This window comes from Heterodontus francisci, chromosome 29, assembly GCF_036365525.1.
Source record: "Heterodontus francisci isolate sHetFra1 chromosome 29, sHetFra1.hap1, whole genome shotgun sequence".
Taxonomy (NCBI): Eukaryota; Metazoa; Chordata; class Chondrichthyes; order Heterodontiformes; family Heterodontidae; genus Heterodontus; species Heterodontus francisci.
The window spans coordinates 5,378,261-5,403,899 of record NC_090399.1 but is presented as its reverse complement, the minus strand read 5'-3'; the positions used below and the strand labels follow the sequence as shown (position 1 = coordinate 5,403,899).

Sequence of the window (25,639 nt, the reverse complement as noted above, 5' to 3'; positions counted from 1 at the left end):
TGATGGCCATGAAACCACTGTCAATTGTTGTAAAAACCAAACTTGTTCACTAATGTCCTTTAGAAAAGGAAATCTGCTGTCCTTACCTGGTCTGGCCTACATGTGACTCCAGACCCACAGCAATGTGGCTGACTCTTAAATGGCCTAGCAAGCCACACAGTTGTATCGAACCGCTACAAAGTCAGTAAAACAGAATGAAACTGGACGGGCCACCCGGCATCGACCGAGGCACCAGAAATGACAAGGGCAAACCCAGCCCCGTCGACCCTGCAAAGTCCTCCTTGCTAACATCTGGGGACTTGTGCCAAAGTTGGGAGAGCAGTCCCATAGACTAGTCGAGCAACAGCCTGACAGTCATACTCATGGAATCATACCTTACAGACAATGTCCCAGACACTGCCATCACCATCCCCCGGTGTGTCCTGTCCCAAGACAAAGGCAGGACAAACCCAACAGAGATGGTGGCACAGTGGTATACAGTTGGGAGGGAATTGCTCTGGGAGTCCTCAGCAGAGACTCCGAACCCCACGAAGTCGCATGGCATCAGGTCAAACATGGGCAAGGAAAACTCCTGCTGATTACCATTGGGTACTCTGGGTGGGGGACTTCACCGTTCATCAGAAAGAGTGGCTCGGTAGCACCATTACTGTCTGAATCCGAAAGGACATAGCTGCTAGACTCGGTATGTGGCAGGTGGTGAGGGAACCAACAAGAGGGAAAAACATACTTGACCTCATCCTCACCAATCTGTCTACTGCAGATGCATCTGTCCATGACAGTATTGGTAGGAGTGACCACCGCGCAGTCCTCGTGGAGACAAAGTCTCGCCTTCACATTGAGGATACTGTCCATCGTGTTGTGTGGCACTACCACTGTCCTAAATGGGATAGATTTTGAACAGATCTAGCAATGCAAAACTGGGCATCCATGAGGCACTGTGGGTCATCAGCAACAGCAGAATTGTACTCAACCACAATTTGTAACCTCATGACCCGGCATATTCCCAAGTCTACCATTACCATCAAGCCAGGAGACCAACCCTGCTTCATGAAGAGTGCAGGAGGGCATGACAGGAGCAGCACCAGGCATACCTCAAAATGAGGTGTCAACCTGGTGAAGCTACAACACAGGAATACTTGCATGCCAAATTGCGTAAGTATCATGCGATAGACAGAGCTAAGCGATCCCAAAACCAACGGATCAGATCTAAGTTTTGCAGTTCTGTCACATACAGCCGGGAATGGTGGTGGACAATTAAAGAACTAACTGGAGGAGGTAGCTCCACAAATACCCCCATCCTCAATGATGGGGGAGCCCAGCACATCAGTGTGAAAGATAAGGCTGAAGCATTTGCAACAAACTTCAGCCAGAAGTGCTGAGTTGATGATCCAGATGCTAGACTTCAGTCAATTTGATTCACTCCGCGTGATATCAAGAAACAACTGAAGGCACTGGATACTGCAAAGGCCGTGGGCTGTGATAATATTCTGGAAATATTACTGATGACCTGTGCTCCAGAACTTGCTGCGCCACTAGCCAAGCTGTTCCAGTCCAGCTACAACACTGGTATCAACCCGGCAATGTGGAAAATTGCCCAGATATGTCCTGTACCCAAAAAGCAGGACAAATCCAACCTGGCCCCATCAGTCTACTCTCAATCATCAGTAAAGTGATGGAAGGTGTCATCGACAGTGCTATCAAGCGGCACTTGCTTAGCAATAACCTGCTCGGTGACGCTCAACTTGGGTTCTGCCAGGGCCACTTAGCTCCTGACCTCATTACAGCCTTGGTTTAAACATGGACAAAAGAGTTGAACTCAAGAGATCAGGTGAGAGTGACTGCCCTTGACATCAAGGCAGCATTTGACAAGGAGCCATAGCAAAACTGAAGTCAATGGGAATCAGGGAGAAAACTGAATCATACCTAGCACAAAGGAAGATGGTTGTGGTTGTTGGAGGTCAATCATCTGAGCTCCAGGACATCACTGCAGGAGTTCCTCAGGGTAGTGTGCTCGGCCCAACCATCTTCAGCTGCTTCATCAATGACCTTCCTTCAATCATAAGGTCAGAAGTGGGGATGTTCGCTGATGATTGCACAATGTCCAGCACCATTCGTGACTCCTCAGATACTGAAGCAGTCCGTGTAGAAATGCAGCAAGACCTGGACAACATCCAGGCTTGGGCTGATAATTGGTAATTAACATTCGCACCACACGAGTGCCAGACAATGACCATCTTCAACAAGAGAGAAACTAACCATCTCCCCTTGACTTTCAATGGCATTACCATCGCTGAATCCCCCACTATCAACATCCTAGTGGCTACCATTGACCAGAAAATGAACTGGAGTAGCCATATAAATACCGTGGCTACAAGAGCAGGTCAGAGGCTAGGAATCCTGCAGCAAGTAACTCACCTCCTGACTCCCCAAAGCCACCAGCTACAAGGCACAAGTCAGGAACGTGATGGAATACTCTCCACTTGTCTGGATAGATACAGCTCCAACAACACTCAAGAAGCTCGACACCATCCAAGACATGCAGCCCGCTTGATTGGCACCCCATCTACAAACATTCACTCCCTCCAACACCGATGCAGTGACAGCAGTGTACACCATCGACATGATCCACTGCAGCAACGTACTAACGCTCCTTACACAGCACCTTCCAAACTCGGCACCTCTACCAACTAGAAGGACAAGGGCAGCAAATGCATTGGAACACCACCACCTGCAAGTTCCCCTCCCAGTCACACACTATCCTGGCTTGGAATTATATCACCGTACCTTCACTGTCGCTGGGTCAAAATCCTGGAACTCCCTTCCTAACAGCACTGTGGGTGCGCCTACCTCACATGGACTGCAGCGGTTCAAGAAGGTAGCTCACCACCACCTTCTCAAGGGCAATTAAGGATGGGCAATAAATGCTGACCGAGCCAGCGATGCCCACATCCCACAAATGAATAAAAAAGACTTTGTCCAGTGATGGCGATTGTTTCAAGTTCCTCCCTCCCTTTTGCCCCCGATTTTCTATTGTTCTTGGGATATTTTAGTGTCTTCTGTGAAGACAGATACAAAATAATTGTTCAAAGTCTCTGCCATTTTCTCGTTTCCCATTCATTCCCCAGTCCAATCCTCTAAGGGACCAACATTTACTGTTGTTACTCTCTTTCCTTTTATATACTTGTAGAAGCTTTTACTGTCTGTTTTTAAATTTATTTACTCTCATACTCTAATCTCTCCCTTTTTTAATACATTTTGTTGGTTCTAAAATATTCCCAATCTTCTGGCCTATCACCAATGTTTGCAGCATTGTTCACCTTTTCTTTCAATTTGATACCTTCCCTAGTTAGCCACGGATGATGCATCCTTTTCGTCGAGTCTTTCTTTCTCAATGGTACACATCTTTGTTGAGAGTTATGTAATATCTCCTTAAATATCTGCCACATCTGCCTCAACTACTCCTTGCGGTACTAAGTTCCACATTCTTAACTGCTCTCTGGGTAAAGAAGTTTCTCCTGATCTGCCTATCGGATTTATTAGTCACTAGCTTATATTTATGGCCGCTGGTTCTGGTCTCCCCAACAAGTGGGAATCTCTTCTCTTTGTCGGCCCTATCGAACTCTTTCATAATCTTAAAAAACTTCAGGTCATTTCCCCCCTCAGCCTTCTGTTTTCTAGGGAAAAGATTGCTTTCCTGATAGGTGTAACCACTCAGTTCTGATATCATTCTCGTAAATCTTGCACCCTCCCCATAGCCCTTTCAGAATATGGAGACCAGAAATGTTCACAGTACTTCATGTGTGATCTAACCAAGATTCGATACAAGCAATAAATTCTATTCCTTCGCACCACCATTGATTCCTCTGATATAAATTTAAAATGCTTCAGCACTTTCTCCTCCCCCAAGGTGACCATTAAGAGTCTGGCAAGTAAACCACAGTGGCAGTCTGACCCATCTCTCTGGACAGCACGGGGGCTAAAGGAACAGATACAACTGGTTCAGTTCACCTAACCTGGAGATTGGAACTGTTGGGATTGAAACAAAATATTCTTTGAGAATAAAACAAGTTTCACTCTACAAAACCTTTTTAAAAAAAAATATATAATAAAACACAATTAAATTAGCTCTTGAAAGGAATGCCATTTACTTGCTGGTCCTTGTTTCACTGGCGAGGTCCCATTTTCCTTTTTCACCACATTGAGCTGGACAACATTCAGTGGCGGGTTCAGAACATCCCCAAATGTGCATGGTGGCGTCGGAGGATCCTCGGTTTTCACAACTGGAAGAGTTGTTTCCGTGTTTAGGGTCTGATGAGGCTTCATATTGGAAGAAAAGGTAAGCAAGAGTGACTTCACTCAACTTGTGCAACTTTACAAAAAGGCTTTGCTTCCCATTATCTTGAACACTTCCCCTCACCACCCAGGCCCCCCACACTTTAGCTTTCCCTGGATGATGTCAAGTGGCCACCTTGCTTGCTGACCTCTCCCAAAGGCATAGTTCATATGTGAGATAGGTGAAAGCGTATGAAGTAACTGTTACTCCCCGCAACAATGGAGAAGACAGGGTAATTCCCCCGTCAATAACACCTGGAGACCATACTGCCGTAAAATGACTGGGATAGACTTTACGCACCCTAATTTGTGTCACGCAACTCTCCACCACGCTCTGCATTTTGCCTCACAGACAATCGATTTGTCTTCTGTCCTTCAATCACTGAATTTTACACGAGAACTTTTTTAAAAATTCATTAATGGGATGCGGGAGCCACTGGCAAGGCCAGAATTGTTGCCCATCGCTAGTTGCCCTTGACAACTGAGTAGTTTGTTAGGCCATTTCAGTGGGCAGTTAAGACTCAACCACATTGCTGTGGGTTTGGAGTCACATGTACGCCAGATCAGGTAAAGACAGCAGATTTCCTTCCCTAAAGGACATTAGTGAACCAGATGGGATTTTATGACCATCAGTGATAGTTTCATGGCACCATTACAGAGACTAGCTTTCAATTGATTTTTATTAATTAATTGAATTTTTAAATTCCACCAACTGCCATGGTGGGATTTGAACCCATGTCCCCACAGCATTAGCCTGGGCTGCTAGATTACTAGTTCAGTGACATTACCACTACACCACCATCTCCCAACTAAACTGGTGCCATAGGAGCTTTTTTTTTCACATCGACCTGCACAGTCAGATGGGACCTCAGTTTTTAAAATGGAGAGAGACTTTGCTGTAGTTTCAGTCATGAGTTCAGTTTGTTGCAGTTTCATAAATGCTCCTTTTTAAATAGACTCTGTAGACTGCCTGCTGTAGTGCACTGTTTAAATAGACTGTTTGCCGTATAATAGATTCTGTTATGAGTCCTGCCATAAATCCCGCCTGTAGCTCACTGACAGTGGTGTCAATAGACACTTTGGATTTTCAGTCATGAGCTAGATACCCATTTTGTGCTTAAAGCTGGATCCATAGAGGACTAATAAGCAGCATTAACAGATGCTTCTCTCTGTCCTCAGGGGGTTTGCACTACTTCCTTTTGCTCTCTCTAGCTGCAGAGTGTGAGAAAAGTAAGGACGGGCTCAAAGGCAGGGTTACCTCAGTCTCCATAGCAGCAGTGAAAGCCCTCCACAGACTGAGTGGTTTATGTAGGTTTACTCTACCGCTTTGAATGCTGGGTAAGGATGCCCTCCACGTGTCGCTCTCCCAGCTTCATTTCCGAAGAGACGGACCAGTAGTTATCTGCAGTCCGTGCACATTGGGCACTCACAAGCTCCAAGGCGGAGGGCGATCTCAAGTGAGCCTCTGAACACGGGAGAACTTTCGGAATCATGCAGCACAGGAGGAGGCCATTCAGCCTATCGCGCCTGTGCAAGCTCTTGGAAAGAGTTATCCAATTAATCCAACTCCTCCTGCTCTTTCCTCATAGCCCTGCAATTTTATTTTCCCAAATATGTATCCATTTCCCTTCTGGGAAAGGAAACCTTGGTCACAGATATTCTCTAACTGATTGCTCATCTGTTTTTGTTTGATTAGAAAGAGGAATGGTTGCCCATCAGATGTGCGTCGGAAACCTCGGGCTGAGCTTTTGCAGGGTACTATTCACACAGAGGGGCTCCATAAACAGAGGAAGATGGCTGGAAAGTAGTTTCAACTAACGCTTACTCAACAGTTTTCCATAGTCTCAATCGCATGTGAAATATGGCCATCAATTCAAGACCCTGGTCAACTAGGTGGGTTACAAACAAGCACATAATTACTTACCTGGGGTAGAAGGGAAATGTCACAAGAGGAAGCAAGCGAGGAATCTGAACAGCGTGAAGACGCAGGTGAGAGCGGTTCCAATTTCACTCGCAGGTCTGTGGGAGAAGGTACAGTAAAGCCTTAATTAGCATTAATAATGACTTACCCGGTTACAGCAAGAGAAACGCAGCCTATCCCTGCTGACAAAGCCATCACCTCAGTGTCACTGGTACAACCAATCCCAGTTCAGATGATCTCGAAAGGCAAGAGCTACGGGATCAGGAGCATTCCTGAGAGGTGTGGGCAGGCAGCTGTGGTTAAGCTGCCTACACCAGTCTCTGCAAACACACAACTCCACATGTGACTGCACGCACAGGTTCCAATTACCAGCCTCTGACTTCCCATGGATCTTCAGTCAATTCTAAATGCAAGTTGCTGTTGGAAGCACTACATAAATACAAGTTGGTGCTTTTCAAGTGATCTTTTCATCAACGTCAACTGGCATTTGTATAGTGGGGCAGAGAGCATGAATGATTAATTGAAATTTGAACTGCACCATGAGTTGTACTGGGAACTGGTTACACCTGAATAACTGAAATTATCATTGGTGCCAAGAGTATTTATTTTTACCACCAGAACAGGCAAAGCCTAGGAACCAGCAGTGTTCAACTGCAAAGCCAGTACACAGACTGGGAGGAAGAGGCCAAGCATGAACATTTTAAAAAGAAAGGAAGTACACAGGGACTTGGATTTATACAAGCACACTCCACATCCACGGCACTTCATAGACAACAAATTCTTTCTGTAGAGTGGTTATGCAAGCAGAGGGGACAGCTGATTTACATGCAGTCAGGTGTCGTAACCAGCAAATGGTCTCCCAGGTAATATGCTTTTGGTGATGAAGGAAAGAATGTTGACCAAGATACCAGGAGATACTGTTCATCAATGCTGCGATCCCCAAAGGTCAGACATTGCACCTCAGCAGTTCCTTGGAGTGCCAGCCAATATTCTGCTGGAAACATGGAGTAGATCTTGATCTTTCTGACATAAAAGCAAGAGTGATGACTTGTTTGTTTGAGGAGACTCCAAATTTGATGCTTTGGTGAAAGGAGGGAGTTCCAATGTCTATTAGTGGGGTAACCAAATCTTTCAACAATTTCCTTCACACTCCAGGCACTTTCACCCAAGGTGAAGTATTTCTATTTATTCAAATTATTTAGTACTGACCCTCCACAACCCTAATGCCAGAAGCATAAAATGGGACAGATCCTGCCCCTGGGCTGCCACACAGCTGCCAGGCAATGACCATCTCCAAGAGGGACTAAACAGCTCTCACTGTTTAACGGCATTACCATCGCTGAATACCCCACCATCAACATCCTGGGGGTTGACACTGGCCAGAAACTTCACTGGACCACCCATATAAATTCTGTGACTACAAGAGGTCAGAGTCTGGGAATTCTGTGGTCAGTAACTCACCTCCTGACTCTCCAAAGTCCGTCCAGCATATATAAGGACAAGTCAGGAGTGTGATGGAATACTCTTGACTCTCCTGGATGAGCGCAACCCCAACACACAGGAACCTCGACACCATCCAGGACAAAGCAGCCCACTTGATTGGCAACCCATCCACTGCCTTGAACAGTCACTCCCTCCACCACCAGTGCACAGGGTGTACCATCTACAAGATGCACTGCAGTAACTTGCCACAGCTTCTTCGAAGACGCCTTCCAAACCTGCAATCTCTACCACCCGAGAAAGACAGAGGTAGCAGGAGCACGGGAACACCACCACCTCCAAGTTCCTTAAGCCACATATACCATTCTGACTTGGAAATATATTGCAGTTCCTTCATCATTGTTGAGTCAAAATCCCGGAATTCCTTAAGACTAGTGTGGGAGTATCATTACCACAGACTGCAGCAGCTCACCACCACCTCAAGAGCAATTAGGGATGGGCAATAAACACTGGACTTGTCAGTGACGCCTACATCCCATAAATCAATAAATGAAAAAAAAAATCAACTGTCACTCAGGCCGGGAGCTTCGAGACAAAAAACTCTTAAAATTTTGTTCTCTTGAAGTAGCACAAAGCAACGTGTCTCCACTCCACTCTTTCCTAATTGCAAGGGAACCCAATATTCTGCCAATGCGTACAGCTCCTCTGTTATCATTACAGAATCACGCCGCACAGAAGGAGGCCATTCAGCCCATCGTGCCTGTGGCAGCCCTTTGAAAGAGCTATCCAATTAGCTCCACTATCCCGGCAAAAGGTTTTTTAAGTATATAATCCAATGGCTCACACTACCCCAATCCCTGGGTCTAGCCACAATACCTGAATAGATGTCTCCATTGATCTGATTCCAAGGCAAGTCTGATGCTCCAATTTCCATATTCATATTCAAATCCAAATCCGTGTCAAACTGAAATGTAGATATAAAAAAAGGTGGTCAACTCCACAATAATCAAGAAACTGTTGTTAAAGAAGATGTATTTAGACATAGCTCATCTCTTCCATACCCTCCAAAGCACTTTAGATTATACTGAAGTACCGGTAAACATGGCAGCCAATGTACGCTCAGCAAGATCCCACCAACAGCAACATGATAAATGGTCAGTTCATCTGTTTTTGGCCGTTTTGAGTTGAGGGATAAATGCTGGCCAAACTGCCAGCGGCAATCCCTTTCTGCTCTTTGAACAGTGCCACAAGGCCTCCTATATCCACCCAAATAAGGCAGACTTGGTTTAATGTCTCACCCGAAAGACAGCACCTCTGGCAATGCAGCCCTCTCTCTGTGCTGCACTCAAGTGTTAGCCGAGGTTAGGGCTTCAGCAACTTATGTGGGGTTTAAACCCATGGCTTTCTGATTCAGAGCTACACAGAATATACCATGCAGAAAGAGGTCATTGGCCCAGCTAGTCTGCACTGATGTTTATAGTCCACAAGAGTGCTACCACTGAGTCAAGCTGACAAGGTATTTCTAACAGGAAGAGTTTGTGAATTTACCATTAAACCCTGCCTTGGATTGTTTGAATTTTGAGTGCCATTAAATACTCAGTTTCATTTGAATCAGGATAAAAAGGAACACTTTCAAAAGGGACCAACAGCAAATTTATGAACACACATTTCTTACAGAACACAATTTGCAAAAATCATTAGTACAATTGGAGGGAAGCCATTTGGTCCATCTACCTCTTTATTCTATTGCAGCCTACAATTTCCCCTTCACTGAATTGGACTGCTAATACTAATTGCAGTGGTTACGGCCACCCCATCACATAGCTCAGAACAAGTATTAATCAGTCAGTCACTGCATGACAAACTGCTTATCTTGCCAGTTTCAGCCTCCCTTGTTGAACTGCGACTTCAATTAAAATACTGCTCAGCATTAATGTTATCCTACTTAACAACCTATATATTAGAAAGCAGGAGGCTGAGGAGAGTAGTTGGAGTTCCTGATACATGTCTTCAAAATTGTGAAGGTGCTTAATAGAGTTGACAGAGACGCGACGTTTCCTATTGTGGGGGAGACAAAAACTAGGGGCCATAAGCATAAGACGATCACTAATAAATTCAATAGGGAATTCAGGAGAAACTTCTTTACCCAGAGTGGTAAGAATGTGGAACTTACTACCACAGGGAGTAGTTGAGGCGACGAGCATCAATGCAGTTAAGGGGAAGCTAAATAAGGAATAGAAGAATAGGTTGTTGACATTAGATGAAGGGCGAGTGGAGGATCATGTGTAGCATAGGCACTGGCTTAAGCCTGTTGGGCTGAATGGCCTGTTTTTGTGCTGTAAAAACTATGTACTCATCTCCCATCCTGTCATCACTCCAACCAGAAGCCACCGATAATCCCCCCTGCACCATATTCCTTCTCTGCTTCCAAACTTTCCCTTCAGCACCTTAAGCTTAGACATTAGACAAGCCTCCAAAAGGTTCCATGAGCACTTGTACCCAGCACCCTTGAAAGAGAATGCAGACACGACACTACACGATAGGGGTGTCACAGTGGAAAAGGTACAGCATCCCTGAGCTCTAATTCTGGTACCTCAGCGACATTATCAAAGCAGCGAAAGAGATCAGTGGAATCATCCATTTCCTCCATTGTTTCACAGTCATACAGACAGGCATCTGCAAAAGAAACGAGAGAGATTTTTACTGTTAACATTTTCATAGGACAGATAAACCTTTACCCGTGCACAACACACTTTGGAGCTGTGCCCATTTCATCCTTGCAAACTGCTCCAATCTAATGTTCCGGCTTGCTTATTTTCCTCTCCCAGCTATATATTCATACAGCACAGAAAGTAGGCCATTAGGTCCATCATGCCGATGCTAGCTGATCTGGAAAGCTAACCAATTTGCCCCACTTCCCTGCTCTTTCCCTATGGCAAATATTTCCTGATCAAGTAGCTATCCAATGCCCTTTTGAAAGTTGTTACTGAGTCTGCTGACACATTCCAGATTAAACCCTGGCCACCCGACCCGAACCCCACCAAACTAGACTACGTGTCGGGTTTGGGTCGGGTCTGTATTCTGCGTCCAGCATTCGGGCTCGGCTCAGGTCGAGTCGGGCTGGACTGTACTGTTTTGTATGGTTTTCATTTCAATTTACGATTTTTTTCGGTTTCATTAATATGTTTTTTATTTTCAGGTGGGGTTGGGCATTTAAAAAAAATTAAAGGACTCGGGGCCTGGGTCGTGTTTGGGTTGGCTGTTGTCAGGTCCGGGCCAGGCCGGGCCAGGTTGGGTTTTAATTTTATACCCGAGCCAGGCTTTATTCCAGATCATAACTCTGTAAAATTAATTCTCAGTTGCCTCTCTAGTTCTTTTGCCAATTATCCTAAAGGATGTTATTTATCACAAACTATGGTCACAAAACTTAAATTTGCTCACGTGGAGCAAAAGGAGAGTTTTCTGAGGTTCTGTCAAATACTGGGAGTAACTTGAATAAAACGTGACCATCTTTGAGGCCAGATTGTGTTAAGACCCCAAAACGACTGGTCCACTCTCTCCAGACAGGAAGTGTGCAATGAGATTGCGAGCAGATTACCAAATTCTGATGCTCCACATAGTTCACATTCTAGCATGACTACATTACTTTACAGAAAGAAAAAGACTTGCATTTAGATAGCACCTTTCATGACCTGCAGGTGTCTGAAAGCACTTTACAGCCAATGCAGTACTTTCTGAAGTGCAATCACTGTTGCAACACAGGAAACACAACATAGGAAGATAGGAACAGGAGTAGGCCATTCAGCCCCTTGAGCCTTTCCTGCCATTCAATGAGATCAAGGCTGATCCACGGCCTAACTTCATATACCTGCCTTTGGCCCATATCCCTCAATATCTTTGCTTAACAAAAATATATCTATCTCAGATTTAAAATTAACCGTTTTAGCTTCAACTGCTGTTTGTGGGAGAGAGTTCCAAACCTCAACCACCCTCAGTACTGCACTGGAGAGTCAGCCTTGATTTTCGTGCTTAAGGCCCGGAGTGGGACTTGAACCTGATATCTTGAGTCTCAGAGGCGACTGTGCTACCAATTGAGCCACAGCTGACCAACAGCAGCTGTAATGCTTTTTGTTGTGGATAGAATGGACCCAAGTGCACCCAGATGCTAGATCTAGTCTGGACTATTACAGTAACTAATTTAGTCAGTATGAGGCACTAGTGAGTTACATAAATACTACTGATGGTACCGTACACCTTTATGTTCCTCCAGTGGACATAGTTTGCTGGTTTTCTCAGTGAACAGTAAGCAATTACATTTGCTCCAGACCCAAATATTTATACAGGACATGTTATGGAATAACACTCCATAGAAACATAGGAACAAGAGAAGGTCTTTTATCCCCTTGAACCTGTTCCACCATTCAAAGAGATCAGGGCTGATCTGCGACTTAACCAAAGGTATTAAGGGATATGGGGCAAAGGCAGGTATATGGAGTTAACAATAATCTATCAATCTCAGATTTAAAATTGACAGTGGATGCATCAATTGCTATTTGCAGAAGAGTGTTCCAAACTTCTACCAGCCTGTGTGTGGAGAAGTCTTTGCTAATTTCATTCCTGAAAGGTCTGCCTCCAATTTTTGGATTATCCCCAAAATAGGGATTAGTTAAAATGCTGCTTACAGTGTTCATGATGGAGGGAGGAGCAGGGGGAAGCAGGAGGAGAAAGTGTGGAGATAAAATCCTCTGGTACCAAATGACCAGCAAATCTCAAAAGGCATAACTGGCCTGCTGCATTTTATTTTAACAGCAAAATGACAGATACAGAGTGAGCAGTACTAGCGGTTAAATCACAGACATGCGCCAAAGGTAGACAAGGAGGAGGACTAATGTTAGGGTGTCTTTGAACTGGGATAGAGAGAGAAATGTGATGGGGCTGGTTCGGAGGAGAAAATCGAGCCATTTAGCAACAGCTGAAGAAGCAGTCAACGAGGAATGTAGCTGGAGGATTGGATGGAACAAGCTGGAGTGATGACCTACATGGTGAAGTAGTGTGGAGTGTACTAGTCATGAACCTCCAGATTCAAACAGAAATAGAGATGAGAGACACGAAAAGACATCACAGGTTCCTAAGCTCAAGTCTCACACCATCCTTGGATCAAAAACCTGCAACTCCCTCCCTAACAGCACTGTGGGTTTACCGAAACCACACAAACTGCAGTGATTCAAGAGGGTGGCTCAACACCACCTTCTCGAGGGCTATTAGGAATGGGCAATAAACACTGGCATTACCACATCCTGAGAATGGATAAAAAAAAAAAAAAATTTCCCACATTTCCCTTGATCAGTTGTCATTTACTGTTGGTAATAAAAATTTTAGCAAGTTATGATGGAACAGCGGATTGAGAATCAATAAAACCTGGGCAGCATCTTTTAATTTGCTTTCTTGTTCCAGCATAAAATGAACAAGTGGATCTTTGAGTAGATTTCTTTATTTTGTACATAAGCATCTTTGGACAGATAGATAGCACAGACAGGCACAAAACATTTACAAAACAAGGCGACAACCTTTTGCAGGCAAGTAATTCATTTCTTATAACTCCTTGAAGAACCTACCACACACTATTAAACCCATACGTTACAAATTATCATCAGGAATGTACGTTTTTACAACAGAGATGTTTTCAGACTGTTGATCCAACAGTCCAGCCACTGTTAAAAAAATACTAAAGAAGAATGATTCCTGGAAGCTCATAACTTCATGATTTTCTACAACAGAACAAATGAATTAGGTGAGTGATCAAAATAGGCCTCTGTATCTCCCACATATTCCATTTTGCCTGCTGGATGCCACTGAGAGAGAAATTTTGGTCATACACTTAATGTCGGTGCCCTTGACGCTGCTTGGCACAGCTAGTTTCTATAATCAGGAATTACTCGCCTCAATAGTTAAAGAAGCAGAAATATTCACTTCAGTATTCCTTTGCCAAATACTTGTGTCACCTTCAGAGATTACACTGCCAAAATAGATATTCAATACCTCCTGTTAACTGGACTAGACGAGCCTTGTACTCCCTTGAATGACTTATGGATGATCTAACTAAGGCTTAGAGAAACTACTTCCTCCAATGTGGGGGGAGTCCAGAAAAAGGGGACCCCAACCTTAAAATTAGAGCTGGGCTGTTCAGGGGCATGGTCAGGAAGTGGAGTACAAATTTGGAACTCCCTTCAAGGGGCTGAATAGCCAACTCCTGCTCCTAATATTCTTGCTTGCTTCAAACTCACAGTTAGAGATCAGCAATGTCAGTAAAGGAGGAAGTGGGCCAGCAGCCAGTTTCAAATCACCATTAAAACGACACTCTAAATCAGCACTCAGTAGAGGCTCTCCAAACCCCTGGAACAAGACCTGGCACAGGCAAACTTAACAGTAAACAGGATCTCAAACAGGATTCACTCGAGCTGCATGGGTATATTTTTACCAATAAGGAAGCCACAAAATATTTTACACTTGTATAGCTTTCAAAGACTTGGTGTTGCAGAGAAGGGAGTTACTAGGTTAAACACCTGATTGCCAACATACCCCCTAAATTTTACTTTGTAGTCCATGGCCAATTTGTGTAAGTGCACGGGCCCTTTAGTTTTTTTTCACAGCCACACACACATGCTAACTTAAAGGGGCCAACTTGTGCGCGGCCCATCTGGGAACTGCTGGATTGCTCTGCGGCCACTAAGTTCCAAGTGAACATTGCTGACCCAGTCATCTTTCCCCCATCTTACTATTTTAATTTGTCCCATTAAGAAGCTCACTTCGAGTGCATGTGGGTCTGTAACTGGACGAGTAATCGAGAGACCTTTACAGTCATTACTTGAGCTAAAAACTGAGGTGTATTTTGGGGTCAAATGAACAGAATGGACTGTTTTGTGCTCAAATGAAACTCCCCGTTTTGGAAAGAATTAGAATTGGAACATTACAGCGCAGTACAGGCCCTTCGGCCCTCGATGTTGCGCCGACCTGTGAAACCATCTGACCTACACTATTCCATTTTCATCCATATGTCTATCCAATGACCACTTAAATGCCCTTAAAGTTGGCGAGTCTACTACTGTTGCAGGTAGGGCGTTCCACGCCCCTACTACTCCGAGTAAAGAAACTACCTCTGACATCTGTCCTATATCTTTCACCCCTCAACTTAAAACTATGCCCCCTCGTGCTTGCCATCACCATCCGAGGAAAAAGACTCTCACTATCCACCCTATCTAACCCTCTGATTATCTTATATGTCTCTATTAAGTCACCTCTCCTCCTCCTTCTCTCCAACGAAAACAACCTCAAGTCCCTCAGCCTTTCCTCGTAAGACCTTCCCTCCATATCAGGCAACATCCTAGTAAATCTCCTCTGCACCCTTTCCATAGCTTCCACATCCTTCCTATAATGCGGTGACCAGAACTGCACGCAATACTCCAGGTGCGGTCTCACCAGAGTTTTGTACAGCTGCAGCATGACCTCGTGGCTCCGAAACTCGATCCCCCTACTAATAAAATCTAACACACCATATGCCTTCTTAACAGCCCTATTAACCTGGGTAGCAACTTTCAGGGATTTATGTACCTGGACACCAAGATCTCTCTGCTCATCTACACTACCAAGAATCCTCCCATTAGCCCAGTACTCTGCATTCCTGTTACTCCTTCCAAAGTGAATCACCTCGCACTTTTCCGCATTAAACTCCATTTGCCATCTCTCAGCCCAGCTCTGCAGCCTATCTATGTCCCTCTGTACCCTACAACATCCTTCGGCACTATCCACAACTCCACCGACCTTCGTGTCATCCGCAAATTTACTAACCTACCCTTCTACACCCTCTTCCAGGTCATTTATAAAAAATGACAAACAGCAGTGGCCCCAAAACAGATCCTTGCGGTACACCACTAGTAACTAAACTCCAGGATGAACATTTGCCATCAACCACCACCCTCTGTCTTCTTTCAGCTAGCCAATTTCTGATCCAAAGCTCAAAATCACCTTCAACCCCATATTTCCCTATTTTCTGCAATAGCCTACCGTGGGGAACCTTATCAAACGCCTTACTGAAATCCATATACACCACATCCACTGCTTTACCCTCATCCACCTGTTTGGTCACCTTCTCAAAAAACTCAATAAGGTTTGTGAGGCACGTCCTACCCGTCACAAAACCGTGCTGACTATCGCTAATGAACTTATTCAAGATGATTATAAATCCTATCTCTTATAACCTTTTCCAACATTTTAACCACAACCGAAGTAAGGCTCACAGGTCTATAATTACCAGGGCTGTCTCCCCTCCCCTTCTTGAACAAGGGGACAACATTTGCTATCCTCCAGTCTTCCGGCACTATTCCTGTCAACAATGACGACAAAGCTCAAGGACAAAGGCTCTGCAATCTCCTCCCTGGCTTCCCAGAGAATCCGAGGATAAATCCCATCTGGCCCAGGGGACTTATCTATTTTCACACTTTCCAAAATTGCTAACACTGCTTCGTGAACCTCAATCCCATCTAGCCTAGTAGCCTGAATCTCAGTATTCTCCTCGACAACATTTTCTTTCTCTATTGTAAATACTGACGAAAAATATTCATTTAACGCTTCCCCTATCTCCTCTGATTCCACACACAACTTCCCACTGCTATCCTTGATTGGCCCTAATCTAACTCTCGTCATTCTTTTATTCCTGATATACCTATAGAAAGCCTTAGGGTTTTCCTTGATCCTATCCGCCAATGACTTCTCGTGTCCTCTCCTTGCTCTTCTTAGCTCTCCCTTTAGATCCTTCCTGGCTAGCTTGTAACTCTCAAGCGCCCTAACTGAGCCTTCACGTCTCATCCTAACATAAGCCTTCTTCTTCCTCTTGACAAGCGCTTCAACTTCTTTAGTAAACCACGGCTCCCTCGCTCGACAACTTCCTCCCTGCCTGACAGGTACATACTTATCAAGGACACGCAGTAGCTGCTCCTTGAATAAGCTCCACATTTCGATTGTGCCCATCCCCTGCAGTTTCCTTCCCCATCCTACGCATCCTAAATCTTGCCTAATCGCATCATAATTTCCTTTCCCCCAGCTATAATTCTTGCCCTGCGGTATATCCCTGTCCAAGCCAATCGCTAAGGTAAACCTAACCGAATTGTGATCACTATCACCAAAGTGCTCACCTACATCTAAATCCAACACCTGGCCAGGTTCATTACCCAGTACCAAATCCAATGTGGCATCGCCCCTGGTTGGCCTGTCTACATACTGTGTCAGAAAACCCTCCTGCACACACTGGACAAAAACTGACCCATCTAAAGTACTCGAACTATAGTATTTCCAGTCAATATTTGGAAAGTTAAAGTCCCCCATAACAACTACCCAGTTACTCTTGCTCCTGTCGAGAATCATCTTCGCCATCCTTTACTCTTCATCTCTGGAACTATTCGGAGGTCTATAGAAAACTCCCAACAGGGTGACCTCTCCTCTCCTGTTTCTAACCTCGGCCCATACTACCTCAGTAGACGAGTCCTCAAACGTCCTTTCTGCCGCTGTAATACTCTCCTTGATTAACAATGCCACACTCCCCCACCCCCCCCCTCTTTTACCATCTTCTCCGTTCTTACTGAAACATCTAAATCCCGGAACCTGCAACATCCATTCCTGCCCCTGCTCTACCCATGTCTCCGAAATGGCCACAACATCGAGATCCCAGGTACCAGCCCATGCTGCAAGCTCACCCACCTTATTCCGGATGCTCCTGGCGTTGAAGTAGACACACTTTAAACCAAGTTCTTGCTTGCCAGTGCCCTCTTGCGTCCTTGTAACCTTATCCCTGACCTCACTACTCTCAACATCCTGTACACTGGAACTACAATTTCAGTTCCCATTCCCCTGCTGAATTAATTTAAAGCCCCTCGAAGAGCACTAGCAAATCTCCCCCCCAGGATATTGGTACCCCTCTGGTTCAGGTGAAGACCATCCTGTTTGTAGAGGTCCCACCTACCCCAGGAAGAGCCCCAATTATCCAGGAAACCAAAACCCTCCCTCCTACACCATCCCTGCAGCCACGTGTTCAACTCCTCTCTCTCCCTATTCCTCGCTTCGCTAGCACGTGGCACGGGCAACAATCCAGAGATAACAACTCTGTTTGTTCTCGCTCTAAGCTTCCACCCTAGCTCCCTGAATTTCTGCCTTAAATCCCCATCTCTCTTCCTACCTATGTCGTTGGTGCCTATGTGGACCACGACTTGGGGCTGCTCCCCCTCCCCCTTAAGGATCCCAAAAACACGATCCAAGACATCACGAACCCTGGCACCTGGGAGGCAACACACCAACCGTGAGTCTCTCTCGTTCCCACAGAACCTCCTATCTGTTCCCCTAATTATGGAGTCCCCAATGACTAATGCTCTGCTCCTCTTCCCCCTTCCCTTCTGAGCAACAGGGACAGACTCTGTGCCAGAGACCTGTACCCCATTGCTTACATCTGTGCTCTTTGTTTGTGGAAGGGCAACAGTGAGGAAAGATGGAAAGAGAGAAAAATTCAAAGTGGACCAGAGGTCACTGGGGGTGAAATGAAAAACTCTTCACAACTATCTAACCTCACCTTTGTAACCACAGACATACACACACAAAATACTCTCACAAAGACAGCACATTAACTTGCAATGAAAAAAGAGTCAAGTGGCATATTTGGTCTCATTTTTTTGGACTTTCTCTTGAAGGAAGACTGAGGGCTGAGCTGCTAGACGTCTACGAGATTGGGAAAGGGCTTGTTCAGGTAGACGGAGAGAAGATTATTCCACTTGCAACTTAGGGGCCAGAACTAGAGGCCATAAATATATGATAAATCTAATGGGGATTTGAGAAACCTCTTTGTCTGGACTGCTCAGAATGCGGAATCTGCTATCACAAGTAATCGAGGCGAATAGCACAGATGCACTGAAGAGGAAGCTAGATAAACACGAGGGGGAACGGAACAGGATATCTTGATAAGGTGAGATGGAGGAGGGTGGGAGGAGGCTCGTGTGGAGTATAAAGATCAACATTGACTTGTTAGGCCAACTGGCCTGTTTCAGTGCTGCAAATGACATAGAATGCAAGCGGCAGACAGTAGTGTGCAAGAGATTTTCTGCTATGCAATGCAATTTTTAAAAAAAGTTACTAGTATCAGATACTACCACTTCCAGCTACAATGTAAAAGTCTACTGGTACGTATTACAATTACATTTCTAACCATTAATCTACATGTTACAACTGCTGATTCCTTCACTCAATACTGGAGGTATCCATTTAGATGTTTTAAATCTGCAAGTCCCAATACAAGCTTAAGATTGGAATGCAACATTCTAATAGTGTATCCTTCATTTTGAAGGTACTATGCATGTCTTACATTATTTGAGTATCACTGAATTTAGAAGACATTGTGGAATTTATTCATATATAAGAAATGCTGGAACCACTCAGCAGGTCTGGCAGCATCTGCCAGAAGAAGGGTCACTGACCCGAAACGTTAACTCTGCTTCTCTTTCCACAGATGCTGCCAGACCTGCTGAGTGGTTCCAGCATTTCTTGTTTTTATTTCGGATTTCCAGCATCCGCAGTATTTTGCTTTTATTTTAGTAGAATTTATTCTTTGGACCCCATATTTAATTTGGAGAGCTGTGCGAAGCTGATGCAACTAAAAATTATTATTTTTTTTAAAAACAGATTTAAATAGACCATCACTGGCCAGAATCGTCAACCTTTGGTACCTTCGCCACTCCCCAGTCAATAACCTCCACAATTCGCTCCAGTCCGAACTGAGTTGAATTCCTTGCTGGCGCATCACTCGTAAGTGCTGTTATTCCCATGTGGGCATTGACAGCTGGTGACTGTGGGCTAATTGGGACATCATCCATTGGTATTAAAATCCAGAAGGCAAATGTATCAAATACTGAGTCAAGTGTCAACATATACAGACAGCTCTCAGCTTGTCAATAGCAGGGAGTGCAGGTCAGACCCAGGGCCCAGGCCAGACCCAGGGCCCAGGTGTCAGGTCGATTCACAGCAATTTCAAATTTGGAATATGAATCAAAAGCAGTGAATACAGCTTCCAGCAATCCTGAACTTGCAGTTGGATACGGACACTGTTTAGGAATGCACGAACAGGAGTAGGCCATTTAGACCCTCGAGCCTGTTCTGTCATTCAATGCAAGCATGGCTAATCTGACATAACTCCATATGCCTGCCTTGCCCCATATTCCTTAATACATTTGGTTAACAAAAAAAAAAGTTTTAAAATTAGTAATTCATCTAGCATTAGTTGCCGTTTGGCAAAAGAGAGTTCCAAACTTTACCACCCTTTGCGCGTAGAAGCGTTTCCTAATTTTACTCCTGAAAAGGTCCGGCTCTAATTTTTAGGCTCCCCAAACAGTGGAAATAGTTTCTTTTCATCTACCCCACCTATTCCCCTTAATATCATGAAAACTTTGAACAAATCACCTCTTAACTTTCTAAATTACATACATCCCTTGTCTGTTCTGATGAAAGGTCACTGACCTTTCTCTCTCTCTATAGCTGCTCCCTGACCTGTTGAGTGTTTCCAGCATTTTCTGTTTTTATCCTCGTATGTTGGAGTCCACTTGTCATTTTTCCAGATTTTATTTTGGGGTTTCTGCAGGGAAAATTATATTGAAAAAAACCACAGGGTTCTGCTCCCAGCAGTAAGCCTACCAGAGATTATGAAGATGTGCAACTCGAAGCATGTTAAAGGATTGTTAATTCAATTTCAAGGCAAATTTCACTCCACCCAATTAGCCTGACACACCTCTCAGAACACACATCAGCATGATATCAGTACAAGTGATCAGATACACTACATCCACTCGCACCTGATTTGCAGACATTAGTAGAGGGAGGAGTGGGGCTGAAGCTGTTCAGGTACAGTGGGTCAATCCCTGCACTGTTTAAATGAATAAATCATATGCCCATCCTTACAGTCATTTGCTTAACAAACTAAGCTACACTGAAATATAATCCTTTCTGGGTGGTACGGTTCTTTTATGCTGCTTTCATATTACCCGGGTTACACTGGTCTTGTACAGCAGGTGGAAACACCAAAGTCAAGCTGAGACATTTAATAATGTCAGGAGCTGGAAGACCTGCTTGTTTTTTTTTTGTGTTTAATCTGGGTTTCCGCCATCCTTAGTTAATCTAGTTGCTTTTGCCATCACTTGCAGGACACCATCCGAAATATAAACAGAAAATGCTGGAAATATTCAGCAGGTCTGACAGCATCTGTGAAGACATAACGTTTCAGGTTAATGACCTTTCGTCAGAACTGCCAGGCCTGCTGAATATTTACAGCATTTTCTGATTTTATTATAGAGGATTCCAGTGCTAAGGGGCTACCTCACCGTTTGTTCTTTAGGTGATCACTTTAAATTTTAAGGAAAAATCCTTAAGGAAAAAAATAGGAGACAAGAACCAGAAGGAGACAAGCAGGTAGAGACAAGGGGGAGTGCATGGGGCTACCGCCACGTGTGCGCACATGTTACCTACTCCAGGAGGTGGTGAAAGAACTACAGGAAGTATTTCTACAGCACTCAAATTTATACTCAACACAACTCGAGAACAAACAGCGCAGCCTTCAGCATTTCACAAAAATCTGCCATCTTAAATGCAACTATTTTCAGCCTCAGATATCCGCAGAACAATATCATGGGTTCAAACAGCAAGACTTAAACGTTGCTCCAATGTCAAGGGTGGAAGCAGAGTCAACAGTAATTTTCAAAACGGCATCAGATAAATCTGTGGAGGGAAAAACTTGCAGGGCTCTGGAAGAAAAGGAAAGGGAGTGGGACTAACCAGACAGCTCTGAACAGCCAGCACAGGCACGATGGGCCCAATAGCCTCCTGTGTTGCAGCGTTCTATGTTTCGATTCTACGAGTAACCAGCAATGATTACAATTGGACAGTAACAATGCTCTCTAAATAAATCGCAGTTTTGAAAGGCAAAGACATGAGCTCACTGAGTGCGTTATTTTAGAACCCAATCATTAGTGAACCTTTTTCATACCAGCAGTTGAAGTAGATTATGTAATTTAGGACGGCTGACCATCACCCAATTATTCAGTACAAGTTGCATTTATATAGCACCGTTAATGTAGGAAAAGATTTCGTTGCACTTTACAGGAGCGATTATCAAAAAAAAATTGAGACTGCGCCACATAAGGAGATATTACGACAGGTGACCAAAAGTTTGGTTGAAGAGGTAGGTTTTAAGGAGCATCTTAAAGGAGGAGATAGAGGTTTAGGGAGGGAAAGCCAGAGCTCAGTCTGCTGACAGCACAGCTGCCAATGGGACAACAATAAAAACTGGGGATGTCCAAGAGGCCAGAATTGGTGGAGCACAGACATCTGAGAGGTTTGACAGGCTGGAGGAGAGTTAGGGAAGGGCAAGGCCATGGAGGGTTTGAAAGCAATCACAAGAATTTAAAAATCGAGGTGCTGCTGGACTTGTAGTCAATATAAGTCAGCGAATACAGAGGTCAGGGATGGGGATTGTGATATACTTGAACAAATTAGCATTGAAAGGGAGTATTAGCTGTTTTAGCGGGCTTAAAAGTGGATAAATCCCCACCCCCAGATGAGATGTATCCCAGGCTGATATGTGAGGCAAAGGAGGAGATACCAGGGGCTCTGACACAAATTTTCAAATCCTCTCTAGCCACAGGAGAGGTACCACAGGACTGGAGGACAGCGAATGTGGTATAATTATTCAAGAAGGGTAGCAGGGATAAACCAGGTAGCTATAGGTTAGTGAGTCTAACATCAGTGGCAGGGAAACTATTGGAAAAAATTCTGAGGGGCAGGATTAATCTCCACTTGGAGAGGCAGGGATTAATCAGGGATAGTCAGCATGGCTTTGTCAGGTGGACAAAATTTGACTGAAGTTTTCAAGGTGACTAGATGTGTAGATGAAAGTAAAGCAATTGATTGAGGCTACATGGATTTCAGTAAGGCTTTTCATAAGGTCCCGCATGGGAGATTGGTTAAGGTGGTAAGGGCCCAGGTCAATTTGGTAAATTGGACCCTAATTTGGCTTAGCGGCAGGAGGGAGAGGGTAATAGTCAAGGGTTGTTTTTGCAATTGGGAGCCTGTGACCAGTTGCATACCGCAGGGATTGGTGCTGGGACCCTTGCTGTTAGTGGTGTACATTAATGATTTAGGTGTGAATATAGGAGGTACAAGTTCAGTAATTTCGCAGATGACATGAAAATTGGTGGTGTCGTAAGTAGTGAGGAGGAAAGTCTTAGATTACAAGACGATATAGATGGGCTAGTAAGATGGGCTGTTCAGTGGCAAAGGGAATTTAATCCTGAGAATTGTGAGGTGATGCATTTTGGGAGGACTAACAAGGCAAGGGAATATACAATGGATGATAGGACCCTAGGAAGTTCAGAGGGACCTTGGTGTGCTTGCCCATAGATCACCAAAGGCAGTAGCACAGGCAGATAAGGTAGCTTGGAAGGCATATGGGATACTTATATTCTATGCCTCGGCAAATAAAGCTAAGAGCAGGGAGGTTATGATGGAGATGTATAAAACGCTAGTTAGGCCACAGCTGGAGTATTGCGTAGAGTTCTGGTCACCCACCGTACTATAGGAAGATGTGATTGAACTGGAGAGGGTGCAGAGGAGATTCACCAGGATGCTGCCTGGGCTGGAGCATTTCAGCTATGAAGAGAGACTGGATAGGTTAGGGTTGTTTTCCTTAGAGCAGAGAAAGCTGAGGCGGGGGGAGGGGGGGGGGGGGGGATGTGGAAACCTGATTGAAGTAGTACACAAAATTATGAGGGGCATAAATAAGGTCGATAGAAAGAAACTTTTTCCCTTATCGGAGGTGTCAATAACCAGGGGACATAGATTTAAGGCATGGGGCAGGAGATTTAGAGGGGATTTTAGGAAAATAATTTTCACCCAGAAGATGGTTGGAATCTGGAACACATTGCCTGAAGGGATGGTAGAGGCAGGTACCCTCACAACATTTAAGTATATAGATGCGCACTTGAAATGCCATAGCATACAAGGCTACGGGCCAAGTGCTGGAAAATAGGATTAGTAGAGATAGGTGCTTGATGGCTGGCATGAACATGATGGGCCGAAGGGCCTGTTTCAGTGCTGTATAACTCTGACTCTATGGTGGTGAACAGGACTTGGTGTGAGCTAGGTTATAATCAGCAGAGTTTTGAAAGACTTCAAGCTAATGCAAGGTGGAAGATGGAGCAGGTGCAGCTCATATCCGGTTCGTTCATGCATGAAAGCTAATGTCCATTACAACGATATTTACACTGTAGTTTTTGAAGTGAGCACTGTGTGAGAGTGTAGCTGTGAGATCCTGTAGAGTGATTAAAACCCTTTAAACAAAAAAAAAATCATGTGGACTGTGTACAGTCTGCTCTTAAATCAGAGAACTCACCTTAAAGAGAAACTCTCTGCAAACATATCCTTGGATTGTTAATGGCTTTTGACTCAAGTTAGATTTAACTTTTCAGTGTCACAATGGAAGTGTGTAGTCTTCCCTCTCCTATTTGGATGCTTTGATGTTGGGGGGGGGGGGGGTGGGGGATTGTCCAGTGCTGGTCACTGGACACAGGGCCCATGAAGTTTTGGATCAATGACCTTACACTAATAGGTCATTGATCAGAAAGTTTAACTATTTCTCACTCCACAGATATTGCCTGATGAGTATTTCCAGCATTTTCTGTTATTTCACCAGAAGTAACATTTTCACAGTGGCGCAGGGGTTAGCACCGCAGCCTCACAGCTCCAGCGACCCGGGTTCAATTCTGGGTACTGCCTGTGTGGAGTTTGCAAGTTCTCCCTGTGTCTGTGTGGGTTTCCTCCGGGTGCTCCGGTTTCCTCCCACATGCCAAAGACTTGCAGGTTGATAGGTAAATTGGCCATTATAAATTGCCCCTAGTATAGGTAGGTGGTAGGGAAATATAGGGACAGGTGGGGATGTGGTAGGAATATGGAATTAGTGTAGGATTAGTATAAATGGGTGGTTGATGGTCGGCACAGACTCGGTGGGCCGAAGGGCCTGTTTCAGTGCTGTATCTCTAAACTAAACTAACCAATCCCCTGCTTTATTCTTTACCAAAGGATTCATTAACCAGTCGATTGGACATTCAGCTATAGGTCGTCAAAACTTTGAATCATTTAACAGCAGTTTTCAGTGATAGGAACTGTATGTTCTTCGCTCCTGGATGAGCAACAGCCTTCACTTGCATCTATCTCGTGCTATTTTGTAGTTAGAATATGCTCAGCACATCCAATGACGCCATTTGTAGCTGATTATAGGACTGGTTTAACAGAGCTTTTTATAGACTCCTGGACAATCAATGTTTTTCTTTACACAGCGAGATCTGAATGCACTGACTGAAAGGACAGTGGAAGCTGATTCAATGGGAACTTTCAAAAGGGGAAGTAGACAATTCCAAAGATTCACAAACATCTAACGAAATTTCTTCTTGTTTCAGTTCTGAATAGCTGACCTCTTATCCTGAGACTGTGACTGAGTTCTAGACTCTCCAGTCAGGAAAAAACAGCCTCTCTGCATCTACCTAGTCAAGCCTTCGAAGAGTTTTATACATTTCAATGAATCACCTTTCATTCATCAAAGCACCACAGAATATTGGCCCATTCTACTCAATCTCTCTTTAGGACCGCCCTCTCATCCCAGCAATCAATAGAGTCAACTCCCATTGCATCCCCTCGAAGGCAGGTATATCCCCTCCTTAGATAAACAGACCAAAACTGTATCCAGCACTCCAGGTGTGGTCTCACCAAAGCCCTATATAATTCCAGCAAGACTTTCCTACTCTTTATACTCACACCCCTTGCAATAAAGGGCAACATGCTTGCTTTCCAAATTGCCTGATGTACCTGCATGTG

The 25,639-nt window shown here is 44.5% G+C and overlaps 1 protein-coding gene across 2 annotated transcripts in view; it reads right to left on the bottom strand.

Annotated features, from left to right (window-relative positions):
• atf6b (activating transcription factor 6 beta) overlaps positions 1–25,639 on the bottom strand; it is a 122,133-nt gene that overhangs the window by 67,554 nt on the left and 28,940 nt on the right. For both annotated transcript variants that reach the window (XM_068009381.1, XM_068009382.1), the window contains exons 2-5: positions 10,287–10,369; positions 8,570–8,657; positions 6,257–6,351; positions 4,149–4,317 (exon numbers count right to left, since the gene is read on the bottom strand). In XM_068009381.1, the coding sequence (XP_067865482.1) occupies positions 4,149–4,317; positions 6,257–6,351; positions 8,570–8,657; positions 10,287–10,369 (435 nt within the window). The remainder of the gene's footprint in view (positions 1–4,148; positions 4,318–6,256; positions 6,352–8,569; positions 8,658–10,286; positions 10,370–25,639) is intronic.